The sequence below is a fragment of the Phyllobates terribilis genome, unplaced genomic scaffold, assembly GCF_046119375.1.
Source record: "Phyllobates terribilis strain yellow unplaced genomic scaffold, ASM4611937v1 Scaffold_11__3_contigs__length_659146591, whole genome shotgun sequence".
Lineage (NCBI taxonomy): Eukaryota > Metazoa > Chordata > Amphibia > Anura > Dendrobatidae > Phyllobates > Phyllobates terribilis.
Window position 1 is genome coordinate 296,131,043 of NW_027362771.1, and position 25,147 is coordinate 296,156,189.

At 41.8% G+C, this 25,147-nt stretch overlaps 2 protein-coding genes across 3 annotated transcripts; one reads left to right on the forward strand and one right to left on the reverse strand.

Moving 5' to 3' along the window:
* The first annotated feature begins 1,514 nt into the window (after window positions 1–1,514).
* Window positions 1,515–3,889, forward strand: LOC141167257 (protein FAM200C-like). Its single transcript, XM_073654693.1, has 2 exons — window positions 1,515–1,864; window positions 2,914–3,889. The coding sequence occupies exons 1-2, from the start codon at window positions 1,515–1,517 to the stop codon at window positions 3,887–3,889; spliced, it is 1,326 nt and encodes a 441-aa protein (XP_073510794.1).
* A 7,746-nt stretch (window positions 3,890–11,635) lies between these two features.
* Window positions 11,636–24,022, reverse strand: PFKFB3 (6-phosphofructo-2-kinase/fructose-2,6-biphosphatase 3). 2 transcript variants are annotated; one of them, XM_073652456.1, is made up of 16 exons: window positions 23,672–24,022; window positions 19,560–19,685; window positions 19,202–19,298; window positions 18,866–18,932; window positions 18,708–18,782; window positions 18,375–18,431; window positions 18,172–18,296; window positions 17,757–17,964; window positions 17,170–17,316; window positions 16,105–16,209; window positions 15,852–15,981; window positions 15,690–15,752; window positions 15,397–15,461; window positions 15,122–15,283; window positions 14,914–14,936; window positions 11,636–13,137 (listed from the first exon to the last, which is right to left on the reverse strand). In XM_073652456.1, exons 1-16 carry the CDS (start codon window positions 23,748–23,750, stop codon window positions 13,131–13,133), a joined length of 1,536 nt encoding a protein of 511 aa, XP_073508557.1. In that variant the 5' UTR covers window positions 23,751–24,022; the 3' UTR covers window positions 11,636–13,130. The 2 variants fall into 2 exon arrangements, with proteins under 2 accessions (XP_073508557.1, XP_073508556.1); XM_073652455.1 differs by lacking the exon at window positions 14,914–14,936.
* Window positions 24,023–25,147: the final 1,125 nt, after the last annotated feature.

Consider the following 25,147-nt stretch of genomic DNA (forward strand, 5'->3'; position numbering starts at 1 on the left):
ACAGCTTCCCAATCACACCACCAAAATAGTTGACGGTGGCACATTTTCTCTCTGTAAAAGGGGATATTGTGACAACATTATAGAAACTGTTTAGGGAACAAACATTTAGGACCCCATCATTGTTGAAATTAAGGAATCTGCGAGCTGGTTTAGTGATGTGCCCTTCACAGCCCTTCACAGCACAGTGGTACTCCTGGTCCTGGATGCCAGCTGTGGAAGAAACTGCAGCACAGATTTTTTTCATTTCGGACTACAAGCTCAGCTGTTTTCCCTCTTTACACCCAGCATTATTTAGCAAAGGCTTTTCGTGTAGATGTACAGCAAACAAGGACCTCTGTAGATAGGTAAACCAAAGTGACATATGGCTTCAGAAGGAATAACATCATCTATAATTCAGCCCAGCTGCACTCTCATAGAGGTGCTGTTAATTGCCATAAGCCTGTTTGCCCAGTCACACACTGTAGCCCTCCTCCTCTTAGAGGACTAGAACTGAGGTAATGTTTAGTTAGTGCGAACCTGACTGCAGTCACATAGGCACTTTCCCCAGAAGAAAAAAATAGAATCCCCACTGGCCACAGGCTGCCAGCTGAACGTCTGTATTTGTTGGCAATGTCTATCTGAACACTAGTGATCTTATTTTTATGACAGCTTAGTCATATTTACCCTTGCCTCGATGGAATCTATATTATGCTTCTTGATCGCTAACATCTCTTGAAACTAAAGTCACTTTCTGGATTTTATTCATTTTGAAACTCTCATATGATCACAAAGTGTGGTGGTCTATAGTCAAATAAAAGGGTCACATGGACCCGGTTTGCTCACCCCCACCCCATCTGAGGTGGACAGGTTTCTGAGCTCTCCTCCTTGTGATGTCAAGGTTTTGATGACCCACTTGACTAATCTGATGAGTAGAAATTCAGGAAGCCCATAAAATTGGCCTGACAGACATAATAGGGTTACGAGATGACCTTGTCACGAGATGACTTGTCCGATTTTAAGTCAGTTGCATGCATAGATGAAACTACCATAGCCCATGTAATCAGAATACTTTGATATTTACAGGGAACCAGAAAATTATTGCTTTAGGATTACATCATATTCATTGGTGTGTGCTCTTATCTATATGTCTTGCATTTTTGAAGCAAGGGACTTGAAGTGGTAGAATATTTTTAATCAAGGGAGATAGGCCCTATTCACACTCTGCATCTTTGGTACAAGATAATTCTGCTGGACAATGATGTACCTAGGACAGTGGTTCTTAACCGGGGTTCTATCGAACCCTAGGGGTTCGGTGAGTTGGTCTCAGGGGTTCGGCGGAGGTCAAGACACACCCGACTCATTAAGTAAATTTGTGATGACACGCCCCGCTTGGCCATCACTTGCTGCAGATGATCACGTTACATTAATTGGCCAATCAGTGCTGCGGGGAATTTAGTGTGCTCAGTAGTCACCGTGTGACTGTCGTAGTCGTACGTTGTGTGGTTTCTTTCTTAATATTTTAATCCATACTAACTATGTCGAGCAAAAAAAGAAAGTGGTCGGACGAATATGTACAACATGGATTCACATGTATCACGGAACGTGATGGGAGTCAGCGTCCTATCTGCATGATTTGCAATGCCAAGTTGAGCAACTCTAGTCTCGCACCGGCAAAACAGAAGGAACACTTCTTGAAGCTGCATGGAGATGGGGAATACAAGAACACAACGCTTGCTGAATTCAAGGTGAAAAGAGCCAGATTCGATGAAAGGGCCACTCTGCCTGCTCTTAGATTTGTACCCGTGAACAACCCGATCCTCACCGCATTGTACGAAGTTGCTTACCTGATCGCAAAGCAGGGCAAGCCGCACACCATCGGCCTAAGGTAAATTATCCCAAATTCCTCTTTCAAATGACACCATCAGTGACAGAATAGAGTGCATGAGTAAAGACATCTTGGCTCAAGTAGTCGCAGATCTAATTTCAAGTCCGGCAAAATTCAGCCTTCAACTCGACGAGACCACAGACGTTTCTAATCTAAGCCAGCTTGCTGTTTTCGTGCGCTATGTGAAAGACAACATGATAAAAGAAGAGTTTTTATTTTGTAAGCCTCTTACAACAACAACTAAAGCCCCCGTCTCACATAGCGAGATCGCTAGCGAGATCGCTGCTGAGTCAAGGTTTTGGTGACGCAACAGCGACCTCACCAGCGATGTCGCTATGTGTGACACTTTGCAGCGATCAGGCCCCTGCTGTGAGGTCGCTGATCGCTGCAGAATGTCCTGGACCTTTTTTTGGTCGTTGCCCTCCCGCTGGTCAGCACACATCGCTGTGTGTGACCAGCAGGAGCAGCGATCAGGCTGGTAACCATGATAAACAGCGGGTTACTAGGGGCGCACGCGCACTTAGTAACCCGCTGTTTATCATGGTTACCACTCTGCTACGGTGAGCGGTAACCTCCCGCTCACCATAGCAGAGTGGTAACCATGATAAACAGCGGGTTACTAGGTGCGCGTGTGCCCCTAGTAACCCGCTGTTTATCATGGTTACCAGCCTGCTCCTGCTTCAGCAGGCTGGTAACCAGGAGCAGGGCATCGTGGAAAGATTCTTTCCACGATGTCGCTGCTCCCCTGATCGTTGGTGAGCCTGCCTGTTTGACAGCTCACCAGCGACCACATAGCGACGCAACGATCCCTGACAGGTCGTATCGTTGTCGGGATCGCTGCAGCGTCGCTAAGTGTGACGGGGCCTTAAGGCAGCCAATGTGAAGAAGCTTGTGGATGACTTCCTCAGAGACAACAATCTTTCATGGGATATGGTTTCTGCAGTTTGTACGGACGGAGCTCCAGTCATGCTAGGAAGAAAGTCTGGTTTTGGTGCGCTAGTAAAAGCCGATGCACCACACATCATTGTTACGCATTGTATTCTGCACAGTCATGAGTTGGCAACAAAAACCTTGCCTCCAAAAATGGCAGAAGTATTAAAAACTGTAGTGGAATTTGTGAACTATGTGCGAAATAGTGCTCTGAGGCACCGCATCTTCAGTGAGCTGTGTAAAGAAATAGGCTCTGAATTCGAGGTACTACTGTACCATTCTAATGTTCGGTGGTTATCCCGGGGACAGGTGCTGAATCGTGTTTTTGCCATGCGTGTGGAATTAGCCCTGTTTTTGCAAGAGCACCAACATTGTCATGCAGATTGCTTCAAAAATCCTGAGTTCATTCTCATTTTAGCGTACATGGCTGATATATTTTCAGCTCTAAATCATCTCAATCAGCAGATGCAGGGTGGTGGAGTCAACATCATGGAAGCAGAAGAAAACCTGAAGGCTTTTAAAAAAAAACTACCATTATGGAAACGACGAACAGAGAACAATAACTTTGCAAACTTTCTCCTTCTGGACAACTGTGTAAGGAAGATCAAAGATATGTCTGGAATCGGAGACATTTCTGTATCCATGGAACTGAAGCAAACAATTGCCACGCACTTAGATGAGCTTGCAAAGTCTCTCGACGGATATTTCCCTACAAGAGAGTCATATCCAGCATGGATGAAACTGCCGTTCATGTTTGCTGTTGAGACAGCAGATGTCAATTATGAATACCTCGACGAAATCATTGAAATTCAGCAGAGCCAGGTTCAACAGCAACACTTCAGAACAACAACACGCTCAACGTTTTGGTGTCGACAGTTGGAAAAGTACCCAATTATTGCTAAGAAAGCCCTGGAATTTTTTATACCATTTGTTACAACATATCTCTGCGAACAATCCTTTTCGAGGATGCTGGACATAAAAACAAAGAAAAGGAACAGACTTTGCTGTGAAAATGACATGAGACTAGCACTTGCCAAGGTGAAGCCACGCATATCTGAACTGGTCTCTCAAAAACAACAGCAGAAGTCACACTGATTTGCAAGTATGTAATTTGTTGTAAGTTCATGCACTGTGTTGGTTTTGTTCTTTGATCAAGGTGATGTTCATGCACGGTTCATTTTGTGTACCAGTAAAAAAACATACACCTATGTCTTGAATTTGGAAAAAAATCATATTTGATTTATCACTAAAGAAGGGTTCGGTGAATGTGCATTTGAAACTGGTGGGTTCGGTACCTCAAACAAGGTTAAGAACCACTGACCTAGGAGAAGTAGCTGGGGCATGTGTCCGGGTGTGGTTAGCAGGCAGAAAAAATGGGCCACTGAGGGGACAGTTTGGGTCTCAACAGAATATCGCTGCTGCAGGCGCAGCAGTAATAAGCAGTTTTGTTCATCTGCTGGTGGCGCTCACTGTGTCAGGTGGCTGCAGCAGTAATCATTACAAAAGGCAAAGAGCCTTCCCTTCTTCTCATTGTCCTGTATAGCACGGAGTTGCTCCTGTGATGGAAGATGCCATGAGAGCGTGTAAAGCCTCCCTCATAACAGAGCAGAGCTCATACCAAGAAGCAGCAGCAATGCATGTGTATACAAGTAACTAAGAAGCATTATTCTGCAGAATGGAGCTTTATATACAGTACAGACCAAAAGTTTGGACACACTTTCTCATTTAAAGATTTTTCTGTATTGTCATGACTTTGAAAATTGTACATTCACACTGAAGACATCAAAACTATGAATTAACACATGTGGAATTATATACTTAACAAAAAAGTGTTAAACAACTGAAAATATGTCTTCAAAGTAGCTACCTTTAGCTTTGATGACTGCTTTGCACACTCTTGATGAGCTTCAAGAGGTAGTCACCGGAAATGGTTTTCACTTCACAGGTGTGCCCTGTCAGGTTTAATAAGTGGGATTTCTTGCCTTATAAATGGGGTTGGGACCATCAGTTGTGTTGTGCAGAAGTCAGGTGGATACACAGCTGATAGTCCTACTGAATAGACTGTTAGAATTTGTATTATGGCAAGAAAAAAGCAGCTAAGTTAAGAAAAACGAGTGGCCATCATTACTTTAAGAAATGAAGGTCAGTCAGTCCGAAAAATTGGGCAAACTTTGAATGTGTCCCCAAGTGCAGTTGCAAAAACCATCAAGCGCTACAAAGAAAGTGGTTCACATGAGGACCGCCCCAGGAAAGGAAGACCAAGAGTCACCTCTGCTTCTGAGGATAAGTTTATCCGAGTCACCAGCCTCAGAAATCGCGGGTTAACAGCAGCTCAGATTAGAGACCAGGTCAATGCCACACAGAGTTCTAGCAGCAGACACATCTCTTCAACAACCGTTAAGAGGAGACTTTGTGCAGCAGGCCTTCATGGTAAAATAGCTGCTAGGAAACCACTGCTAAGGACAGGCAACAAGCTGAAGAGACTTGTTTGGGCTAAAGAGCACAAGGAATGGACATTAGACCAGTGGAAATCTGTGCTTTGGTCTGATGAGTCCAAATTTGAGATCTTTGGTTCCAACCACCGTGTCTTTCTGCGACGCAGAAAAGGTGAACGGATGGACTCTACATGCCTGGTTCCCACCGTGAAGCTTGGAGGAGTGCTTTGTGGGTGACACTGTTCGGGATTTATTCAAAGATGAAGACATACTGAACCAGCATTGCTACCACAGCATCTTGCAGCGGCATGCTATTCCATCCGGTTTGCGTTTAGTTGGACCATCATTTATTTTTTAACAGGACAATGACCCCAAACACACCTCCAGGCTGTGTAAGGGCTATTTGACCAAGAAGGAGAGTGATGGGGAGCTATGCCAGATGACCTGGCCTCCACAGTCACCAGACCTGAACCCAATCGAGATGGTTTGGGATGAGCTGAACCGCAGAGTGAAGGCAAAAGGGCCAACAAGTTCTAAGTATCTCTGGGAACTCCTTCAAGATTGTTGGAAGACCATTTCCGGTGACTACCTCTTGAAGCTCATCAAGAGAATGCGAAGAGTGTACAAAGCAGTCATCAAAGCAAAAGGTGGCTACTTTGAAGAACCTAGAATATAAGACATATTTTCAGTTGTTTAACACTTTTTTGATAAGTATATAATTCCACATGTGTTAATTCATAGTTTTGATGCCTTCAGTGTGAATGTACAATTTACAAAGTCATGAAAATACAGAAAAATCTTTAAATGAGGTGTGTCCAAACTTTTGGTCTGTACTGTAGATGTGATGAGTCATCTGCAGTATGTGGCTCTACATAGAGGGGATAAAAGGAGTAATATATTGTAGGATTGGCCTATATATAAAGAAGCCTGAGAGGTGGGTACTTCAGGTGTGGGCTATGTATAGAGAGAGCTGAGAGGAGCGATGTACTGCAGGATGGGACTGCATATAGTGGGGGTGAGAAAATTGATGTTCTGCAGGATGAGGCTGTATGTAGAGAAGCTAAAATGAATGACATACTGCAGGAGGAGGCTGTATTTAGAGGAGCCTGAGCAGAGTGATGTTTTGCAGGATGGTGTTGTACATTGAGGGACTAAGGTGAGTAATATTCTACAGGAGGGGGCTGTATATACAACCCCTGGCAAAAATTATGGAATCACCGGGCTCAGAGGATGTTCATTCAGTTGTATAATGTTGTTGAAAAAAAGCAGATCACAGACATGGCACAAAACTAAAATCATTTCAAATGGCAACTTTAGGGCTTTAAGAAACACTAAAAGAAATCAAGATAAAAAATGTGGTACTCAGTAATGGTAATTTTTTTTTAGACCAAGCAGAGGGAAAAAATTCTGAAATCACTCAATTCTGAGGAAAAAATTATGGAATCATGAAAAACAAACACACAAAAGAACACTCCAATACATCACTAGTATTTTGTTGCCCCACCTCTGGCTTTAATAACAGCTTGCAGTCTCTGAGGCATGGACTTAATGAGTGACAAACAGTACTCTTCATCAATCTGGCTCCAACTTTCTCTGATTGCTGTTGCCAGATCAGCTTTACAGGTTGGAGCCTTGTCATGGACCATTTTCTTCAACTTCCACCAAAGATTTTCAATTGGTTTGAGATCTGGACTATTTGCAGGCCATGACATTGACCTTATGTGTCTTCTTTCAAGGAATGTTTTCACCGTTTTTGCTCTATGGCAGGATGCATTATCATCTTGAAAAATAATGTCATCATCCCCAAACATCCTTTCAATTGATGGGATAAGAAAACTGTCCAAAATATCAATGTAAACTTGGGCATTTATTGAAGATGTAATGACAGCTATCTCCCCAGTGCCTTTACCTGACATGCAGCCCCATACCATCAATGACTGTGGAAATTTGCATGTTCTCTTCATGCAGTCATCTTTATAAATCTCATTGGAACGCACCAAACAAAAGTTCCAGCATCATCACCTTGCGAAATGCAGATTCGCGATTCATCACTGAATATGACTTTCATCCACAGTCCACGATTGCTTTTCCTTAGCTCATTGTAACCTTGTTTTTTTCTGTTTAGGTGTTAATGATGGCTTATGTTTAGCTTTTCTGTATGTAAATCCCATTTCCTTTAGGTGGTTTCTTACAGTTCGGTCACAGACATTGACTCCAGTTTCCTCCCATTCGTTCCTCATTTGTTTTGTTGTGCATTTCCTGTTTTGGAGACATATTGCTTTAAGTTTCCGGTCTTGACGCTTTGATGCCTTCCTTGGTCTACCAGTATGTTTGCCTTTAACAACCTTCCCATGTTGTTTGCATTTGGTCCAGATTTTAGACACAGCTGACTGTGAACAACCAAAATCTTTTACAACATTGCGTGATGATTTACCTTCTTTTAAGAGTTTAATAATCCTCTCCTTTGTTTCCATTAACATCTCTCGTGTTGGAGCCATGATTCATGTCAGTCCACTTGGTGCAACAGCTCTCCAAGATGTGATCACTCCTTTTTAGATGCAGACTAACAAGCAGATCTAATTTGATGCAGGTGTTAGTTTTGGAAATGAAAATTTACAGGGCGATTCCATATTTTTTTCCTCTGCTTGGTCTGAAAAAAAATTACCCTTACTTAGTACCACATTTTTTTATCTGATTTCTTTTAGTGTTTCTTAAAGCCCTAAAGTTGCCATTTGAAATGACTTTAGTTTTGTGCCATGTCTGTGATCTGCTTTTTTTCCAACAATATTAAACAACTGAATGAACATCCTCCGAGCCCAGTGATTCCATAAATTTTGCCAGAGGTTGTAGGAGGAAGAGATGAGTGATTTTCTCTAGGCTGGTATGTATTCAGGGGCTGAGAGGAGCGATGTACTGCAAGATGTGGCTATCTATATGGGGGGCTGAGAGGAGAGATAGTGTAGGATGGAGCTGTATATAGAGGAGGCTGAGAAGAGTGGTGTTCTACAGGATGGGGCACCATTTAGAGGGGCTGGGAGAAGTGATGTATTGCAGGATGGGGTAGTTTATGTTCGAACTGAGTGGAGTGATGTTCTGTAAGATGGGGTTGTACTTAGAGGGACTAAAAAATAATGTACTGCAGGATGGTGCTGTATATAGAGGGGCTGAAAGGCATAATGTATCACAGAAGGGGGTGTATATATAGAGGGCTTTTTTTTGGAACATGGAGGACACTAAAAAGGGAGGAGTGTGATGTTTTTACATGGGACTGTGTTGGAGTATGCTGAAAGGGTGATTCTTTATACATGGTCAGGTTGGATGGTAAGTTGGAGTGGAGTGAAAGAGGGAAGTGATGTTATTTACATAGGACTGTATGTTGTACAGTGCTAACTGGGAGGTGAATGAGGTCTTAACATGGAACTATGTGCTGAAAGTAACTAAAGGGAGGCGAGTGATGTTATTTACATGGGATTGTATGTTGTAGGGGGCTGAAGTGATATAACGATTTACATGGAACTGTATGAGGTTATTTAGATGGGATTGTATGTTGAAGGTGGCCAAAGAAAGAGGAGAGGGATATTCTACAGAATGGTGGGTATGAAGTTATGAACTTAGGGCTACTAGTGAAGAAGTGATTTTTTTTTTTCTCCTAACTGTTCCTTATATTAGTGGAATTCTGATTCTCTTCTTCACTAAGCAACTGCAAATTCAACTAATTGTCTCACACAGAGTTTTATGTGTGGACTGCAACTCACTTTCTCAGTGTAATCTTAGGAGATCTTCTCGGAGTCTCATAATATTGCATTGAGAAAATGAACTTCTAGTCCACATAGAAGACTTTGTTTTCCCGCATAATGAGACTAAATAAGGTCTGAGAGGGTTGATGTACTGCAAGATAGGACTGTATATAGAGGCAATAAAAGAAGTGATGTTTTCCAGGAGGAGGCTGTATATAGAGGAACTGAGAGGAGTCATGTACTGCAGAAGGGATCACTGTATATAGAGGGGCTCATAGAAATGATGTTCTGCAGGACATTCTTAGTGTAAGCTTATGAGATACTCTATGTAAATCTCATAGTATTGCAGCAACTCCATTCTACTCTTTCCTGTAGTTAGATAGTTATAATCAAGTTGCTGTATGGAAGATATCATTATCCACACTACTGTGTGCCGAGAACATGAACCTTTATACAGCAAATCTATTCTAGTTATTCCCATAGTGTCACAGCTAATGTTTTTTACAATATGGAGGACCTTCTTATACATATTATGGTTGGCATAGAAGTGTTTAACTTTCACTAAGCAAGTCCATTCAAATCATTTCTGTAATGAGGCAGCTAAAATGGTGTTATTGCATGCGTGGGTGACACACACACACACACACTACTGGGTGCACAGAGATCATGAATCTCTATACAAGAACTCCATTCTAGTCGTTGCTGTAGTGAGACAACTAGAATGGAGTCACTGTATAGAGGACCTAGTCATAGACAATATGGTCTGAATAGAAATCATGACCTTTTGTACAGGAACTCCACTAAAGTGATTCTTGTGGTGAGATATCTAGAATGGGGTTGCTGTATGGAGGACTTCCTTTTGACACTACTGGATGCACAGAAATCATGAGCCTCCATACAGCAACTCTATTCCATTCATTCCTGTAGTGAGAACACAAGAATGGAGTTGCTGAATGGAGTTTCATCGAGGCAGTTACACAACATTGTAGCTTCAATTAGTCATGAAACAAATGGGTCAGATTTATCATTTGCGGTATGGGCAGGTGTTACAGATTAATTAATTTGGCGAAACAATAGAGCTCTGTGTGTTGGGCTATGGTGGACAAGTTGTTTGGTAGGAGGCTAAAAGCAAAGGGAGTAAAAGGAAAGGCCTGAAGAAGTGACCAAAAAGCACATAAAAAAAAAAAAAAAACAGCAGCAGCTGCTTGCATAATTGGTAATGATCAATTAAACCTTAGATTTTGCAGAACCCATGTGTTCCCCATAAAACGGATTGTGATTGCTGAACAAATTTGCAGGTGAAATAGTTGTGCACTCAAAACAAAACAATCAAAAATTAAATAAAATAAGGTTGTGGCCACACCAGAAAATGGCAACTTTATCTGGTCTATGTATTAAAGGGAACCGGTCATTTTAAAAAAATAAATAAATAAAAAAAAACACCCCTCTATTAACCTGCACATTAACCCGATATCTGCAAGTTAATCGCGTTCTGAAGCTGCCTAGGGCTTGAACTGAGCCCCGCTGCAGGGAGGAAATGAATAGAGCAGCAGCCTCTGGCTTTTAGTCATCGGGGGTGTGGCAAGAACCGCTACAGTCACCTCTCAGTGCATGCCCAGCACTGACTGACAGCCGGGTCTAATGCAATTTTTCTGGCATAGAAAACAAGGTCCACATTTTAGCTAAGGGTGGATGGCAAGTTACAGAACTCGAGAATTGAGATTTTTAAGTTGTTTTGCAGCGCTGGGGTCCTGGGTTCAAATCCCACCAAGGACGACATCTGCAAGGAGTCTATGTTCTCTCAGTGTTTGGGTGGGTTTCCTCCGAGTTCTCTGGTTTCCTCCCACACTCCAAAGACATACTGATAGGGAATGTAGATTGTGAGCCCCAATAGGGACAGTGCCAATAATGTCTCTAAAGAGCTGTGGAATATGATGGTGCTATATAAGCGAGTAAAATAAATAATGATAGTATAAACATAAACCACATATAAAATATATGTTCTATAAGGGTTTAAATTTTATTGGTCCAGCAACTGCAAAATATACAAAATATCTGAAAGGCATATCAACTGGCATAGCTTCTCTTAGGCAATCAGATCAGACAAATGCACACAAGTACAATTAACATGTAACAAATATAATGGAAACATAAGCTGAACTTCCAACATTAAATAAATAAATAGAATACTAAAACATATTAAAAATTACAAAAATTCTAATAAAAAAAAAAAAGGAAAAGTATAATGTTGGTCTTTTGTAATGTTAAACTTCTACAGGTTCCAAGTTAACACGTTCGAAAGAGGCAACAACCAGAACATACAACTAGTTATTCACAGTAAAGAGCACCCAGACACAGCGAGAATCAACACAATGTTACACCTCCTGTTAGGGTCTTAAGAAATTATTTAGTTTACTGTGCTGGCAAGACAATACAATGCCATTAGTCATTACATGTCCATTGTAGCCTTGCTGTACACTTAAAAGAAAGTTGGACTCATAGATCACCGAATTGTGTGCTGCAGATGTAAGCAAGATCTTTAACGTTAACTCAATCCTTGTGTATACACATGCGCTATACAGCGGCCGATAGTAACGGTTTAAAGTGTCTCATTTTCTTACATTTCTAGAAAACTGCAGAATTTAAAGCAACTTTTTTTATATTTTGTAAAAAAAAAAAAAATTAACAGGACATTTTCCAATCAAATACAAATTACTCACACAAAAAACACAATCAAATGCAGGTCTGCGGGTCCACGACAGTTAGCTGTAGCCTATTATACTACACTTTTCTATGGGATTATTATGTCATTTTACTGTGCAGCCCATATAATCAGTCCCAGTGCAACAGTCATGGTGTCTCATGGCGATTCACATCAGCATGTGAGCACCACTTGACTCTTGGTTTCCAGGTGTCAGACACAACTTAATAAAACACAATCTTCCATCCGTTTCTTCCTTTATCAGTCCATACCCTCTGAGCATCATCCGAGCCACACAACCCTGTCAAACATTAAAGTGCAAATATGCATCTTTGAGATAAAGTGGAACCGTACAAAAATAGAATCCCCCCCTAACCTTATTTTTATCATTTTGCTCCTCGGGATTAAAAAAATAAATTAAAAAAAAAAAAAAGCCGAATGATATGGCCATTCCCTGTGCCATTCATAAAGTCTGTGCACGCGTTGGAGAAAATGAAGGTGTTAGTGGAAGCAGCTCCAGAAAATTCAAGTTGTAGAAAGCAGTTAAGAAATACTGTTCTACTAGCAGCTTTTGGGGAGAGAAAAAGGGGGCTCTATTCTTTTTACCAGAGAGTATGGTGGTAGTCACACTGTGGCATATGGAGGCCATGCGATATATGGCTCACATAGCTGGCCAGATCAGCCTATGCACCAACACAGTAAGTTGGGATAGGGATGCAAGAGCAGAGACTGTCAACTTCTGCATAATGTAAGATGTCACATCTGAAGATTTGCAAGTTAAAGGTTAAACCTCATCGTCAACGAGATTTAACTGTGATCTTGTAGGTGTAGCATTCCCAAAGTAGACAATCAATAGCTGCACCGTATACCACAGAGTGAGTGTCAAGCAGAATACATAAGGGAGAGATGGAAAGTATACGCAATATCTCAAAGTTTCAGGGCGTAGTACTTTGTAGCATCCGCAAGCAGATGGGGAAGGCAGAGTATCATCTACCTTATTTCTCGGCCTTTCTTTAAAGTAGTTTGGTTAAAATCTAAACCAATATCAAACTTAAAAAAAAAAAAAAAAAAAAAAATCAACCAAACAATGTATGTAAAATCAAAACAAAATTCGAAAAAAAATATATATATACACAAGTAAAACATAACAGAAGATAAGACTTGGCGGCGTACAAGCAGTTACAGCTGTGCACCCCACAAACTGAAATGATCCGGAGGCTCCTTGCTCAAATCTTGGTTGGAAAAGAAAAGAACAAAACAAAACAAAACCCTTTGGTGTTTCTCTGCGTTTCCAGTGGGATTTAATGCGTTCTGACATAAGCAGCTGCAGGCTCTAGCACGCGAGTCCAAAGACAAGACGTTCGCAGATAAACGTCAGTAATGGAGCACAGAACGCAGAAAATGACAAGATGATCACTTGTTGACTTGGCAGCTCTTGAATTGCCCATGAAACTCTGGATCACTCATGCCCTGCAAAGAAGAGATAATAATGGCGTCAATACACGTTCGCCTTGTGTCATGCGGCAGAATGGAAACGTTACAGCACACAAAGCATCAGGAAAAACAGAGAAAAACAAAACATTAAGGATGGTGCACTTACAACCATGTGAAATATAGTACATCAGACTCATGATGCTTAAAAGGGAATCTGTCAGCAGGTTTTTGTCAGGTAATCAGAGCAGCATGATGTAGGGGCAGAGTCCCTGATTCCAGAGATATGCAACTTAACTGGGATGCTTGCTGCCATTTTTCATTTTTTTTATTTAATCAAGTTTCCTCTGCTGCAGATTTAGCAGTTCTCTGAATGCTGAGCTCTGTATAACCCCTTCCACACCACTGAAATCTACCAATCAGTGGTGGAGGGCAGAGGGACTACATGAGACAACTATTCCTCTAGTAATAAACTCCTGCTGTTAAAACATGGATTTAATTGAAACTACAACATGCAATCTAGTAATTGAAACATGAATCAGGGTCTCTTCCTCTACATCATACTGCTCTCAGATTACAGAGCAAAAACCTGCTGATAAAGTATCTAGAAGTTAAAGGGAATCTATCTGGAAAGGACATGTAATATGGACGGCAACAAACAGTCATTGTAAATGAAAAGAAACATAATATACATGCAAAGCTTTTCAACTTCTGAAAGTAAATTGGTAACCAGTGTATTGCTACTCCATCAGAGGGCAGCATAGTGTGACACAGAGACCCGATTCCAGCAATATATCACTTACTGAGCTGCATGCTGTTTTGTTAAGATACCTGTTTTATCGGCTACTGATCTACCAGCATTCTGAATGCTGAACTGTGGATAACCACGCCTATACCACTGACCGCTTTCTGTGCACACTGTGCATAGGCAGAAAGCTGCCAATCAGCAGTAGGGGCAAAGTTAGAGAGATCATGAAAATGGAAAACTACTTGGCAGCAGGTTTATTGGCTCCTCTAGTAAATTTATCAAAACTACAGAAAGCAGCCCAGTGATACATTGCTAGAATCAGGTTCTCTGTCTCTACATTTTGCTACACTTCGATACAAAAACTTGGTGACAAATTTCATTTAAAAAAGTGTTTACAAGACAATTCATATTTATGATACTGCATCTTTTATTGTACATGTTCACAGAGAATTCTGAATGTTATAATTTCTCATAACATCCAAAGGTGAATGACAAAGCACAGTGATGACATGAGTCTGCGCACCATATGTGTGCATTTATTATGGGAACACCAAGCATGCCAGTCATGAATGGAGAGGATTTAACAAGGATGCAAAACGCATACTTCTGGGTGTGAATGATAGGTCATCCACTACCACGAGAAGAACATTATAGAGAGTTCACTTTACATGAGAAGAGTGGCCAGCATGCTCTCAGCCAATTACCTTCTAAATAACAATAAGGTAGTCAATGTGACCGAATGACAAACTGAGAGCCTTCAAAGTGAGGGGAAGAGAATGGAGATTAATCTCAGTGGGTGTCTACCCATCCATAAAGGATGACTGTATGGTGTGCGAACTAACTATTGGGCACAGGGATTCTGAAATGAGCAACAAGTAAATAAGGAAAGTCTTCCACAGATACACAACGGACAGTAAAAAGGTCAATGAGATTCAATGCAGCAAGGAGCACACAAGCAGGATATGCATCTCATCTTTCTAAGCGGGTTAGGTAGAGTTCTTGCACTTGAAAAGGTGTTAATAAATGGCAGAGAAGAACGGAGATGAAAGTAAAAAGTGAATACTTACAGGCAAGCCTTGCCAAGTAAAGGCTGTAAAGGAGAAAAAGGGACCAAAGTAAGAAGAGATCAGAAGTTAGAATTAAAAGCAAGCAGAGAGAAAGCGAAGATGTAAAGTTTCCCAATTTCTAAAAGTACATTATAACTACTTTGATCCTCAGACTATAAAGAGCAAGAATTGTAAGGTTAGACGGACATGATCAGGGGCAAACACTAACCTGCGGAGCTTGTACTGCAGATGGCTCCTGAGATGTGCAGCCTGACAGAGCAGAGCCCAAATCCTCAAAGCTGTTGATCCGCGCTTTCTTGGTTGGTTCAGGACTTGCAAGAGGTGTGACACTATTGCGTCTCATCAGTGGAGTAGGGCCTTTCTTACAATCCTGTGAAGAGGCACATATAATGGTTACCGAAAAGTGATCTTCAGATTATAGTATACATTGTGCTTAATCAGTTGCTGCAATCATTTCTAAAAAGCGGCAATATAACCGCTCACCTCTGGTCTGTCCACATGGGTGTTTACAGCATCTACACTGAAAGTGACCGTCTCAACCCGGCAGCCTAAAAAACAAAAGTTGTCAAATTAGATCCACAACTACAACTTATATATATTCTATTACATGAAAAACTAAAGAACATTGCAGTAAAGGGGCCTCAGTTTTACCAAAATCTTCTTGTACTAGTTCCGGAGCAACTTTACATTGGGTTTTATAGTACTTTTGTTCATACAACGCAGCGCACTCTTCCCCAGTCTTCTACATACACAGAACTACACAATGAGACACTTACCATATGCATAGGGAGTCAATTTAAGCATTGAATGCAGTGGACACTTGAGATATGGCATTTCATCTAGAAAAAAAATAAAAAATTACAGATAATGCGTAAATAATGCAGCATGAGTAATACCAACAGTATATAGGGAATATAGCATGCCGAATGTCATCATACCTGCAGATTTATCCAGAAAATAGGACAGGAGGCATCTCATAATGGCCTGATGGCAAATAACTAGGACATTCCCTTGTCTCTCCAGCTCCATGATTACAGGTTCCAGACGCTGCACTAGATCCTGGTAAGACTACAGCAAACAGAAAAATAAACCATTAAATTACACAATGGGAAACATGCAATATTCTGTGTTTGTTACCTACATTAATACCCCAGCTATAATGTGCACGGAGTAAGAACCGGAAGAACTCACCTCTCCCGATGGGTAGCGATAGTGGTATTTATCCTGAGCACGTAAGGCATATTCTTCTGGAAACTGTTCTTTGATCTCTTCATAGGTCTTCTCTTCACACACGCCCTGGTCGATCAAAGGATAATCAGCATTATAGCAGGTGGCCATATACATTAGACAAAGGTACACTGATGATTAACAACGGCTGAATGAACAGTTGCCCATCATGTTGCTGACACTGTACATGTATTAGTCAGTACTGCTTGTTACAGTAGATTAAACTAGTCATGTGTTCAATAAAATCAGGTGAAGGAAAAAAAAATAAATCTGCAAGAAAGTTCTTAAAAATGTATGCAAGTATGTAGTTACTGCTAAATTTCACCAAAAGTTTTGGGTTAAAGCATACATATTAGCCAAGCTGATCAAAATGTACGGCCATCTTAAAAGGGAAATCTGTCGCCAGATTTTTGCCACCCAATTTGACAGCAGCATACCGTAGAGAACCAGATTCTAGTGATGTCACTTACTGGGCTGCTTGCTGTAGTATTGATTAAAAAGAAGAAAAACACACACACACACACACACACACACACACACACACACACACACACACACACACACACACACACACACCTTTATCCAGCAGGAGATTCCCACTAGAAGACTAGTAAAACTGATGTCCTATAGCCCTCCATATTTGTGAGCTTTGTATAACCCCACCACTAAATGACTGTTTTCTGCCTATGCACAGTGTACAACAAAAGCTGTCAAACAGTAGCGTGGGTGAGGTTATACAGAACTTAGGATTCAGAGAACTGGTAGAGCTGCAGCAGATAAAACAGTGATTTTATGAAAACTGCAGCACAAAGTAAAGCAAGTGAAAAATCTGGAATCAGGGTCTCTGCCCCTACATCATGTTGCTCACAGATGAGTAGTGAAAACCTGGTGACCGATTCCATTTAAGCTTTGATACTCTACATTTAAAGAGATGGAACCATGGTACATATTCCAGAAGTCACTTTATGACATACATGTTTTAATAAAAACAAAAAGACACCATATACAATAATGCCATGAGTAACTTACAGCATCAAGCTCATTTAAAGCCTTCCACTGCTCATAGGGTACTTTCAGGGCTTCACCCGTCTGAATAGTTCTCTTCAGCTGACTAGTCCACACTTTCAGCTCCTTTAGGTTCTGGTCTGCAATATATTTCTTCAGGGCAATGGAAAACTAGGAGATGAAAGAATAAAAGCAGGGTTAACGGGTCGGTGTGGTAATCATATTTCAAGGGCTTCTCCACCTCGGATTTTTAATTTAAATACATGTATTCTGGACCAAAATCTCTTTTTCCAACCTGGTTTATTTAATTAAAATGTTGCACAGTTTGGCTTTTACAGGCTCTTTTTTTCTATACTTTCAAGTTTGATGTGGTGAAAAAAGAAAAAGAGGAGTTAAACTGTCCCATTGGGCTCACAACCAGCTCACTGATGGGTTCTTCATTAGCCCATTCTGCAGCCAGAAATAGCCAATACAACAAAGGCTATAGAAGTCAAAAAGTGCACATTTTTTTTAATGAAGCCCAATTGGAAAAATGATAAAATGTATGAAGCTATATATACAGCCATGCTTCATCACACATAAGACTATGGATCGTTTAGCGTTAAAATTACCTTTTTCCCCCGTTGTGATAAACCAGAATCGCCACCAATTTTTCCCTGGACATTGCACTCGCTTTCCCCAGCTCTACACAAGTATATACAGCGGGGCTGGACATGGATATTCATTAGATAGTACACGATCTTGCTTTGGATGTGATCCGATACTTTATTCACCAAAAATCTTCGGCCGACATCAATGACAATGATCATAGAGAGGTCTCTGTGGGGAAGAGACGGAGGACATATACATTATAATGAAATATTACATTTCTTGAATTAATAAGACTAAATAGCCAATTTATGAAAGTGTCGGCATTTCAAAGACGTTATGACTTCATTGTGGATTAGTCCAGTCATGTATAATGACTAGAAATAGCTCATGTATAAAGTAATGGTAATAAATGCCTGGGCAGGACCCAAAAGTTACCTGTCATGACAGTCCGGATCCAGGGGCTCGTACATGTTCTTGTAGCAGTTGATCCTCTTCATGAAGTCGTCCAGTGCTTGTTTTGATGAACACCCTTTGTAGTCCGGGCTGGATAATTTCACTTCCTGCAACGACATTGCATTTATTAGGAAATGTTGGCTGGCACATATCTGATCGGAGCGGATTTCATTAGTCGCACTCACCATAACATTGCTGGCAACAACTGATGGATCATCACATATAGATTCAATAAAGAACACCTAGGAAAAAAAATAAATAAATGCTTTAGCAATATATAAATCACAGTTTCAAAAAGCTGACCGACCATAACAATTATTTATTGATGCTGCCAAGTAGTAATTGAAAATCATTGGCAAAGTGTTTATACTGTATATTTATACAGGGTATTCACAAATGAAAGCTAATGCGCCATCCACAACTACAGATTACCGCTAAGGAATAGACCGGCTACTTCAGTTCATTGCGCCTGAACATTAGATGTTCTTCATCAGGACGCTGCTCTTGTGACAACTAACCTTGAAGTCGTTTTCTTTGGCAAAATCGCTAATCATTGATCTTCTCTCTCTTGTTGTATTTGTAGCATCAAAAACCTACAGAGACATAAGCGGTCATGTTTATCCTCAAGTATCCAGAGTTACCAATCGCTAAACCTTATAACATAACGGAGACTTACAGCGATCTGTCCACCTTCTTCCGTTAAGTAAGACTTCACGTCTGTTAAAGCAGCTAAGGCACATTGTCTGTGGGGACAAAATAGAAATAACATGTAACATTCTGTCTTTACTGAATACAGATTTTACCCAGGAATTGAGAATTTTGAGACGAAATGATCAGTCCTGACATTGAAAGAAGCAGATTTCTCTGATAGATAAGAGCCCTTGTAATATATCTTATGTGCACTACTGTTTTTAATTTTTATTTCATAAATCAACAATTACTCTAACTATAAAAGTGCTTTACTAACCACAAACAATGGATTGTACCAATATGATGAACGTAATAGACCAACCTTCTGACTTTCATGGCTTCCTGGTTGTCTGCACGGAAGAAGTCAAAGGAGCTGAAGTCTTTAACAACTTCTCGCCTGTACTCCCCAACATTAAACACTGAAAGAGAAGAACGTTGGAGTCTGCAATGAAAGTTTATCCTGGAAAAAGCTCTGCATTATAAAGAAGCCAATTCTTGTATGGGTAAAAGCTGTAGAGCATTTGTACATGGACTAGACCGAGCAGCTGATGGTTATAAAGTTGTGGCTAACGAAGAACAGGCCTATAAATATTATAAGGAGATCACAGTAACCTGGAAAAGCAAACCCGCCCACTTATGTATGGTCCAAAGGCTTTAAAAGAACAATAAAATAGCTTTACCTTTTGTAGGAACTCCACTCCAGTTGAGGTATCGAGTCAGTTTTTTGGAAATATAGGTCTTTCCGCGAGCAGGCAAGCCCACCATTACAATCACAGTAGGAGAGTTAGCAAGATGGGGTCCACCTACTGAAGAAGAATATGGAGAATAAACAATTAAAGATTCCAACATATTCGAGAATTATTTTCAGCACTAAACTGAGGTCTGATATTCATCTAGTAGGACCATGAACTGTGCCTCTTACAGGAATAAGCCGACTAATCTCCCTGCAGGATATAAAGGAAATGGGAGAACTATTGACACAGCTATTGGGCTAGATAATTGCTTTATCCCAGACAGCACATACCGCCTATTATGTGCCAGGAACTTGGCACTGGGCAACATTCCTAACACACATTGGAAAACGCACATGCGAGGGACTACCGGGAGCAATGAGCTGCAGGGAAACCCTCTGCGCTTATGGGTCATTGCCTTCTTAGGGTACCTGATAATGGATTTGTATTAAGCAAAGAGATATGATTACTGTTTCTTTAAATCAGATGGGACAGTCATCAACAAATGTTTGTCAAATCACCATTTCCATTCAGTTGTGGGTACAGTGGGGTCTGTTAATTCAGAACAATTAGCTACAAAGTCATTTGGAGTTCCTTAAGCCTTTCTTGGATGGCTATTGGCTGAACGATTATTTGGCTGGCAGCTATGTGGCCCTGCACTTCTGTACATAGGATCCCTTGCACTATCAAGCACTCCTTTTGTCACTATTAGATAGCTGCTGCCAGACTCCTCAGATGGTGGCTTACCTCAGGGAGAACAAAGGGACTGGCAGTCCAACATCCTTATGTCCCAACAATCATCTGATGTGACCCTTTCAGCGCCCAAGGCACATTTACAACAGGTGTAGATTGTAAATGTCCAGGACCTACATGACATCACGACATAATATTGCCTTCCCCAAACTTCCCATGTAAAACTAGACAAAAACCTAATCTTGGGTCTTCACAACCAAGACCACCACAAAACTAGATTCTACTAAAAAGAGCTCAGCATTTCTGAAAACACAGTGGAGCAGACTCACATTTCTTAAGGCTGATCATTTCCATTATAGTAGTAGAAGCAGTGTGCAGAAATGAGCGCTGAAGCTTGGAATCAAAGCCTCAAGTACAGTAGGTCATCCAATATGCGTCATTAGCACGTAATCCGATAATAAGATACAGAATGTTACACCCCACCTCTGTACATCAGGAGTGAGAGTACAGGGAAGATTATTCAGATACCAAAGGACTAACAGATTAAGGCAAAACCAATTCAAAGGGAATGGTGGAAAAAAAAATATTATATATAATTTATTTTTATTTTTTTTCATTCAAAACAGACAGTCTTGAATAAATTATGTACATGCTGTAAAACTAATAATGACAGTTTTTGCTCCCAAGGACCACTATAATTCTGCTAACAGTGATGACCAGTCGTTAGCATTCAGCAAGGAGACACCATCTGCTGACTCATGGCCTATTTGCTTACAGACTTCCTACGCCACGATCCTCTGCCCCAAGGGGTACATCTGTCCCTGGTCTCATCACTCTGGACTGATTTCCTACCAGACATATTTACATCTCCTTCACACCTTTGCTATATACTGTAATCACTTCCGATGCAATGATCGAGAAGAACCAAATAGAACGGGACAGATAGGGTTTCTGCTGTGTTCCTGAGGATCACTACCGTTACATGTAAACTCCTTTCTAGGATTAATTACTAGAGCCGAGCAGGACTCCGGCTCAACATCATGTGTGCGTCACAGCAACCATGACGTCGCACAAGGTACTAATCAGAAGACGAGCCAGGAATGCCGGCAAGTAGGAGGCAGTTCGTAGGGCTATGGTCCAGTGGCCATGGACTACTGACATTACTGCTAGACCAGGGTCCTGTAAATCTTTTTTGCTCCACACTATCAAGTACCCAAGATTTTTGATAATCTGGACCTCATTAAATTCCACCAAAACTGGAATAAAAAAATATATAATAATAATTAAAGACCAATAGACAATATGAGAGTCCTCAGTTTCCTCCCACACTCCAAAGACATAGTGATAGGGAATTTAGATTGTGAGCCCCAATGGGGACAGTGCCAATAATGTCTCTAAAGTGCTGTGGAATTAATGGCGTTATATAAGCGAGTAAAGTAAATATACTCATTTAATTACGTATTGACATATGTGTTAGGACATGTTAAAATGGGATTCTCCCTAGTAAAACCAGTGGCAGTAGAATGACTGGCCAACACCTCCAGCCTCCTCTGCTTGTCAAACAGAAAGTGCATGCATCAAACAGAACAAGCTGGCACGCTCCGTCACGAGACCAGCGGAGGGGTGGAAAGAGGAGAAATCTCTGACACAGCAGTTTAGACAGGTAGCTGTGCAGGCTGGGATAGCCAGGGTTAATGGAGCATGAAGACAACAGACGTCACTCCATATGGCTGTGAATCCGGACTAGCAGTCGTCATTTATAGAAAGGGACAGTTAGGAAGCTTATGGCTATATAGTAAAGTTAAAACCCAAAATTGTTCAGACTAAAGCCAGAGATCCAGTCTAACTGGAAAGTTATTCCGATAGATGATTTCTAATCTGAAATAACCCGCTGCAGAGGGCACAAAGTAGTCTTCTTTTAGCGCTATAATCCGGCCGTCTACCTGCCTGATCCATCATTATTCAGCTGCACGTGGTGCAGGATTAGTAATGTCTCGCCACGTCAAGGCTGTCACAAAGCTGCAGACCAGCATTTATGGAGGAGCGAAACAGTCACTATTCATTCTCCATCAGTCGTTTCTCGCAATTTGCTACCAGCTTTTTGGTTTTTTTTTTCAGTCTGGCAAATAAATTTTTCTCATTGATTTTTCTATGTCCAAATTATTCAGGTCCCCTGTGCATCTGGTCAATAAATTCTCCCATTTTTACTCATAGTGTGACAACTATACAGACCATAGATGTGATGGGTGAGGAAATTCATTCCATGCATGGCTGGCCAGAGCACTACTAGTGATCCAAAGTCACTCTGATCCCTCCATACGGCAGGTGATAGTGACCGGATACAAGAGCTACAGACATCACAACTCAAAGTGATAGATGTCATAATCAAATGACTATGTGCACTGACCGGCCAAAAGAAGAGTCTCCTCACTGTGAAGAGCGTGGAAACAAATGTCATACAGTGCCTAAATCCCACTACTAGATCCCCCACCACCAGCCCCTCCAATAGATTGGGAGAAGTATATTAGCAGCACGGGTGACTAGAGGAAACCGGAGGAGAAAAATAAAAAGACATATTTGCATACACAAAGCAGCTCCTATTCCTGTCCATTCTCTCCCCGCAGTGATGCTGAAGCCGGACACTGCACATCCACACAGATTAACCATCCAATACAGGGCCAGAAATACGGGGGATGCATGGGGGGGGTGGTCACACAACTTCTTTTGACCCACATGAGAAGACATACTATTAAGGTCTGGAGATTTGTCTTTCAAATCCGCACCTATTACCTCCTGATATATATCTCCAGGTGTGAATCGACTGGCGCACCCCATCCCATCAGCCATGACAGTGATCTGCGGCCGCTGGACAGGTGAAGGAGCACCACCTCTTACCTGCTGATGTCCGCGGCCCCTCTATTGGCCAGTCTGGCATTATGTCATTGTTGCAGCATGTGACAGTGCACTAGGCTGGCCAATCAAAACAAGAGCCGCGGAGGCCGCCAGGTATGAGCCGCTACTCGCTCACCTGTCCAGCGGCCACAGATCACGGTCATGGCTGATGGAATGGGATGTGCAGATAGATAATCTATCTCTATGTACACACACACATACTAAAGCCTCTGCCGTGGATGCCATGATGACTACAATGGAAGCCTTAGGAGTGCTGGGATGGGAGTCCCCGAGTCACCAGCTGAGTGATGCTCACAGCCCCTCCCCCGCACCAGGAGCCCCATGTACCAAATCAGTCCCCCTGATGCCCGGACACCAGGTGGCGCTGCACTGTGGATGACGCCAACGGCAGGGAATCCCCCCGATGCCGGTGATCACCCCAGGACTAGCTGTAATCCTCACCCGGGAGCACCTACCATTCATGGGCACCGCGGGCACCTCCTCCTTGGGCAGCCAGATCTTCTTGATCCTGTTCTGCATAAGCTCCATAGGCATGGCGGCGGCGGCGGCGGCTACAGGTGCCAGTCAGATACTCGGTCTTCACGTGGTCGCGGGGTGCTCGCCTAGGTAATCCAGCAGTGCTCGCGCACCTAGCGGGCAGCCATGGCACAGGTGATCCTGCGTGTACAAGTGTCCGGTGTCTCCGGGCTGAGTGCACAGTGCTGGCAGCGCAGATCCTTCTCTACCGCTTCTCCTCTCGCATCTGAGAGAATCCCACACTGCAGAGCAGAAAACCCCGGCCGGCAAAAGAGGCAACGTGACACCCGTGACGTCACCGCCAGCGCCCCTCCCTCCGACGTCACCACAAGCTTCCCACCTGCTTCTCTGTGCTGCCACCTAGCGCTCACACAGCCCAACTACCGGCAGAAAGCTGTGCCGCAACCTGCACGTACTGTTTAACCCCTGACACGCTGGATCTTCTATGGAAATAAACTAGAATCGTTATTAGTGTTGTAGTTTATAAGTGCTATTGATAAGATTTATCAGAAGCAGCAATCACCTGTGCCCAGCAGTATCCATTACATTACAACACTTTATTACCACACAGCCCTAATGACCAGACATCCTGCTCATCGGCATAACCAGAGTCCTAATACAGCGCAGTATATACGTGGTCTTCAGACTGGAGGGGTCCTGTGAGCGGTAAACAATGCCCCACCCGCATTAATACCAGCACTGACTAGTGGATGTTCCCCCGGAGATCACGCGTGTTCTCTACTATCCCTGCTCCATCCTGAGCGACCCACGTCCAGCCCTGCTGGAGATACATGGGATAGCCCACCATGGTACAGAGGTCTCTGCTGTGTGGGATCACCTTCTCTAGTGGATTATTAATGCACAGACTATATATATATATTCTGTGCACATATCTCTCATGTTCATGGTGCATGCATATTGTGTATATACTGCGCATATATATATATATATATATATATATATATATATATATATATATATACACACGGACGGGTCCACACAAAAAGGACCCGTTGCATGAGTGATATATGGACCCTAAGCAATCCAATGGCCGATCATAATGCAAAATTACACTTGATTTGGGAGTGGAAATGGCCACCTCACCTCTTGCGACCCTGTGTATGTATATATATAAATAAACTGTGCACATCTCTCATCTACAGCATGCATTATATATATATATATATATATATATATATATATATATATATATATATATACTGTGCATGTATCTCCCATGTACAGAGTGCATGCATACTGTATATGTGTATATATATGTGTATATTTGCATGGTGCATACATACGGTATATATATGTATATGCATATTCTCTGCATGCGTACTGTATATATGTGGGTATATATATATATATATATCATGTATATTCTGTGCACGTATCTCCCATGTACATGGGGC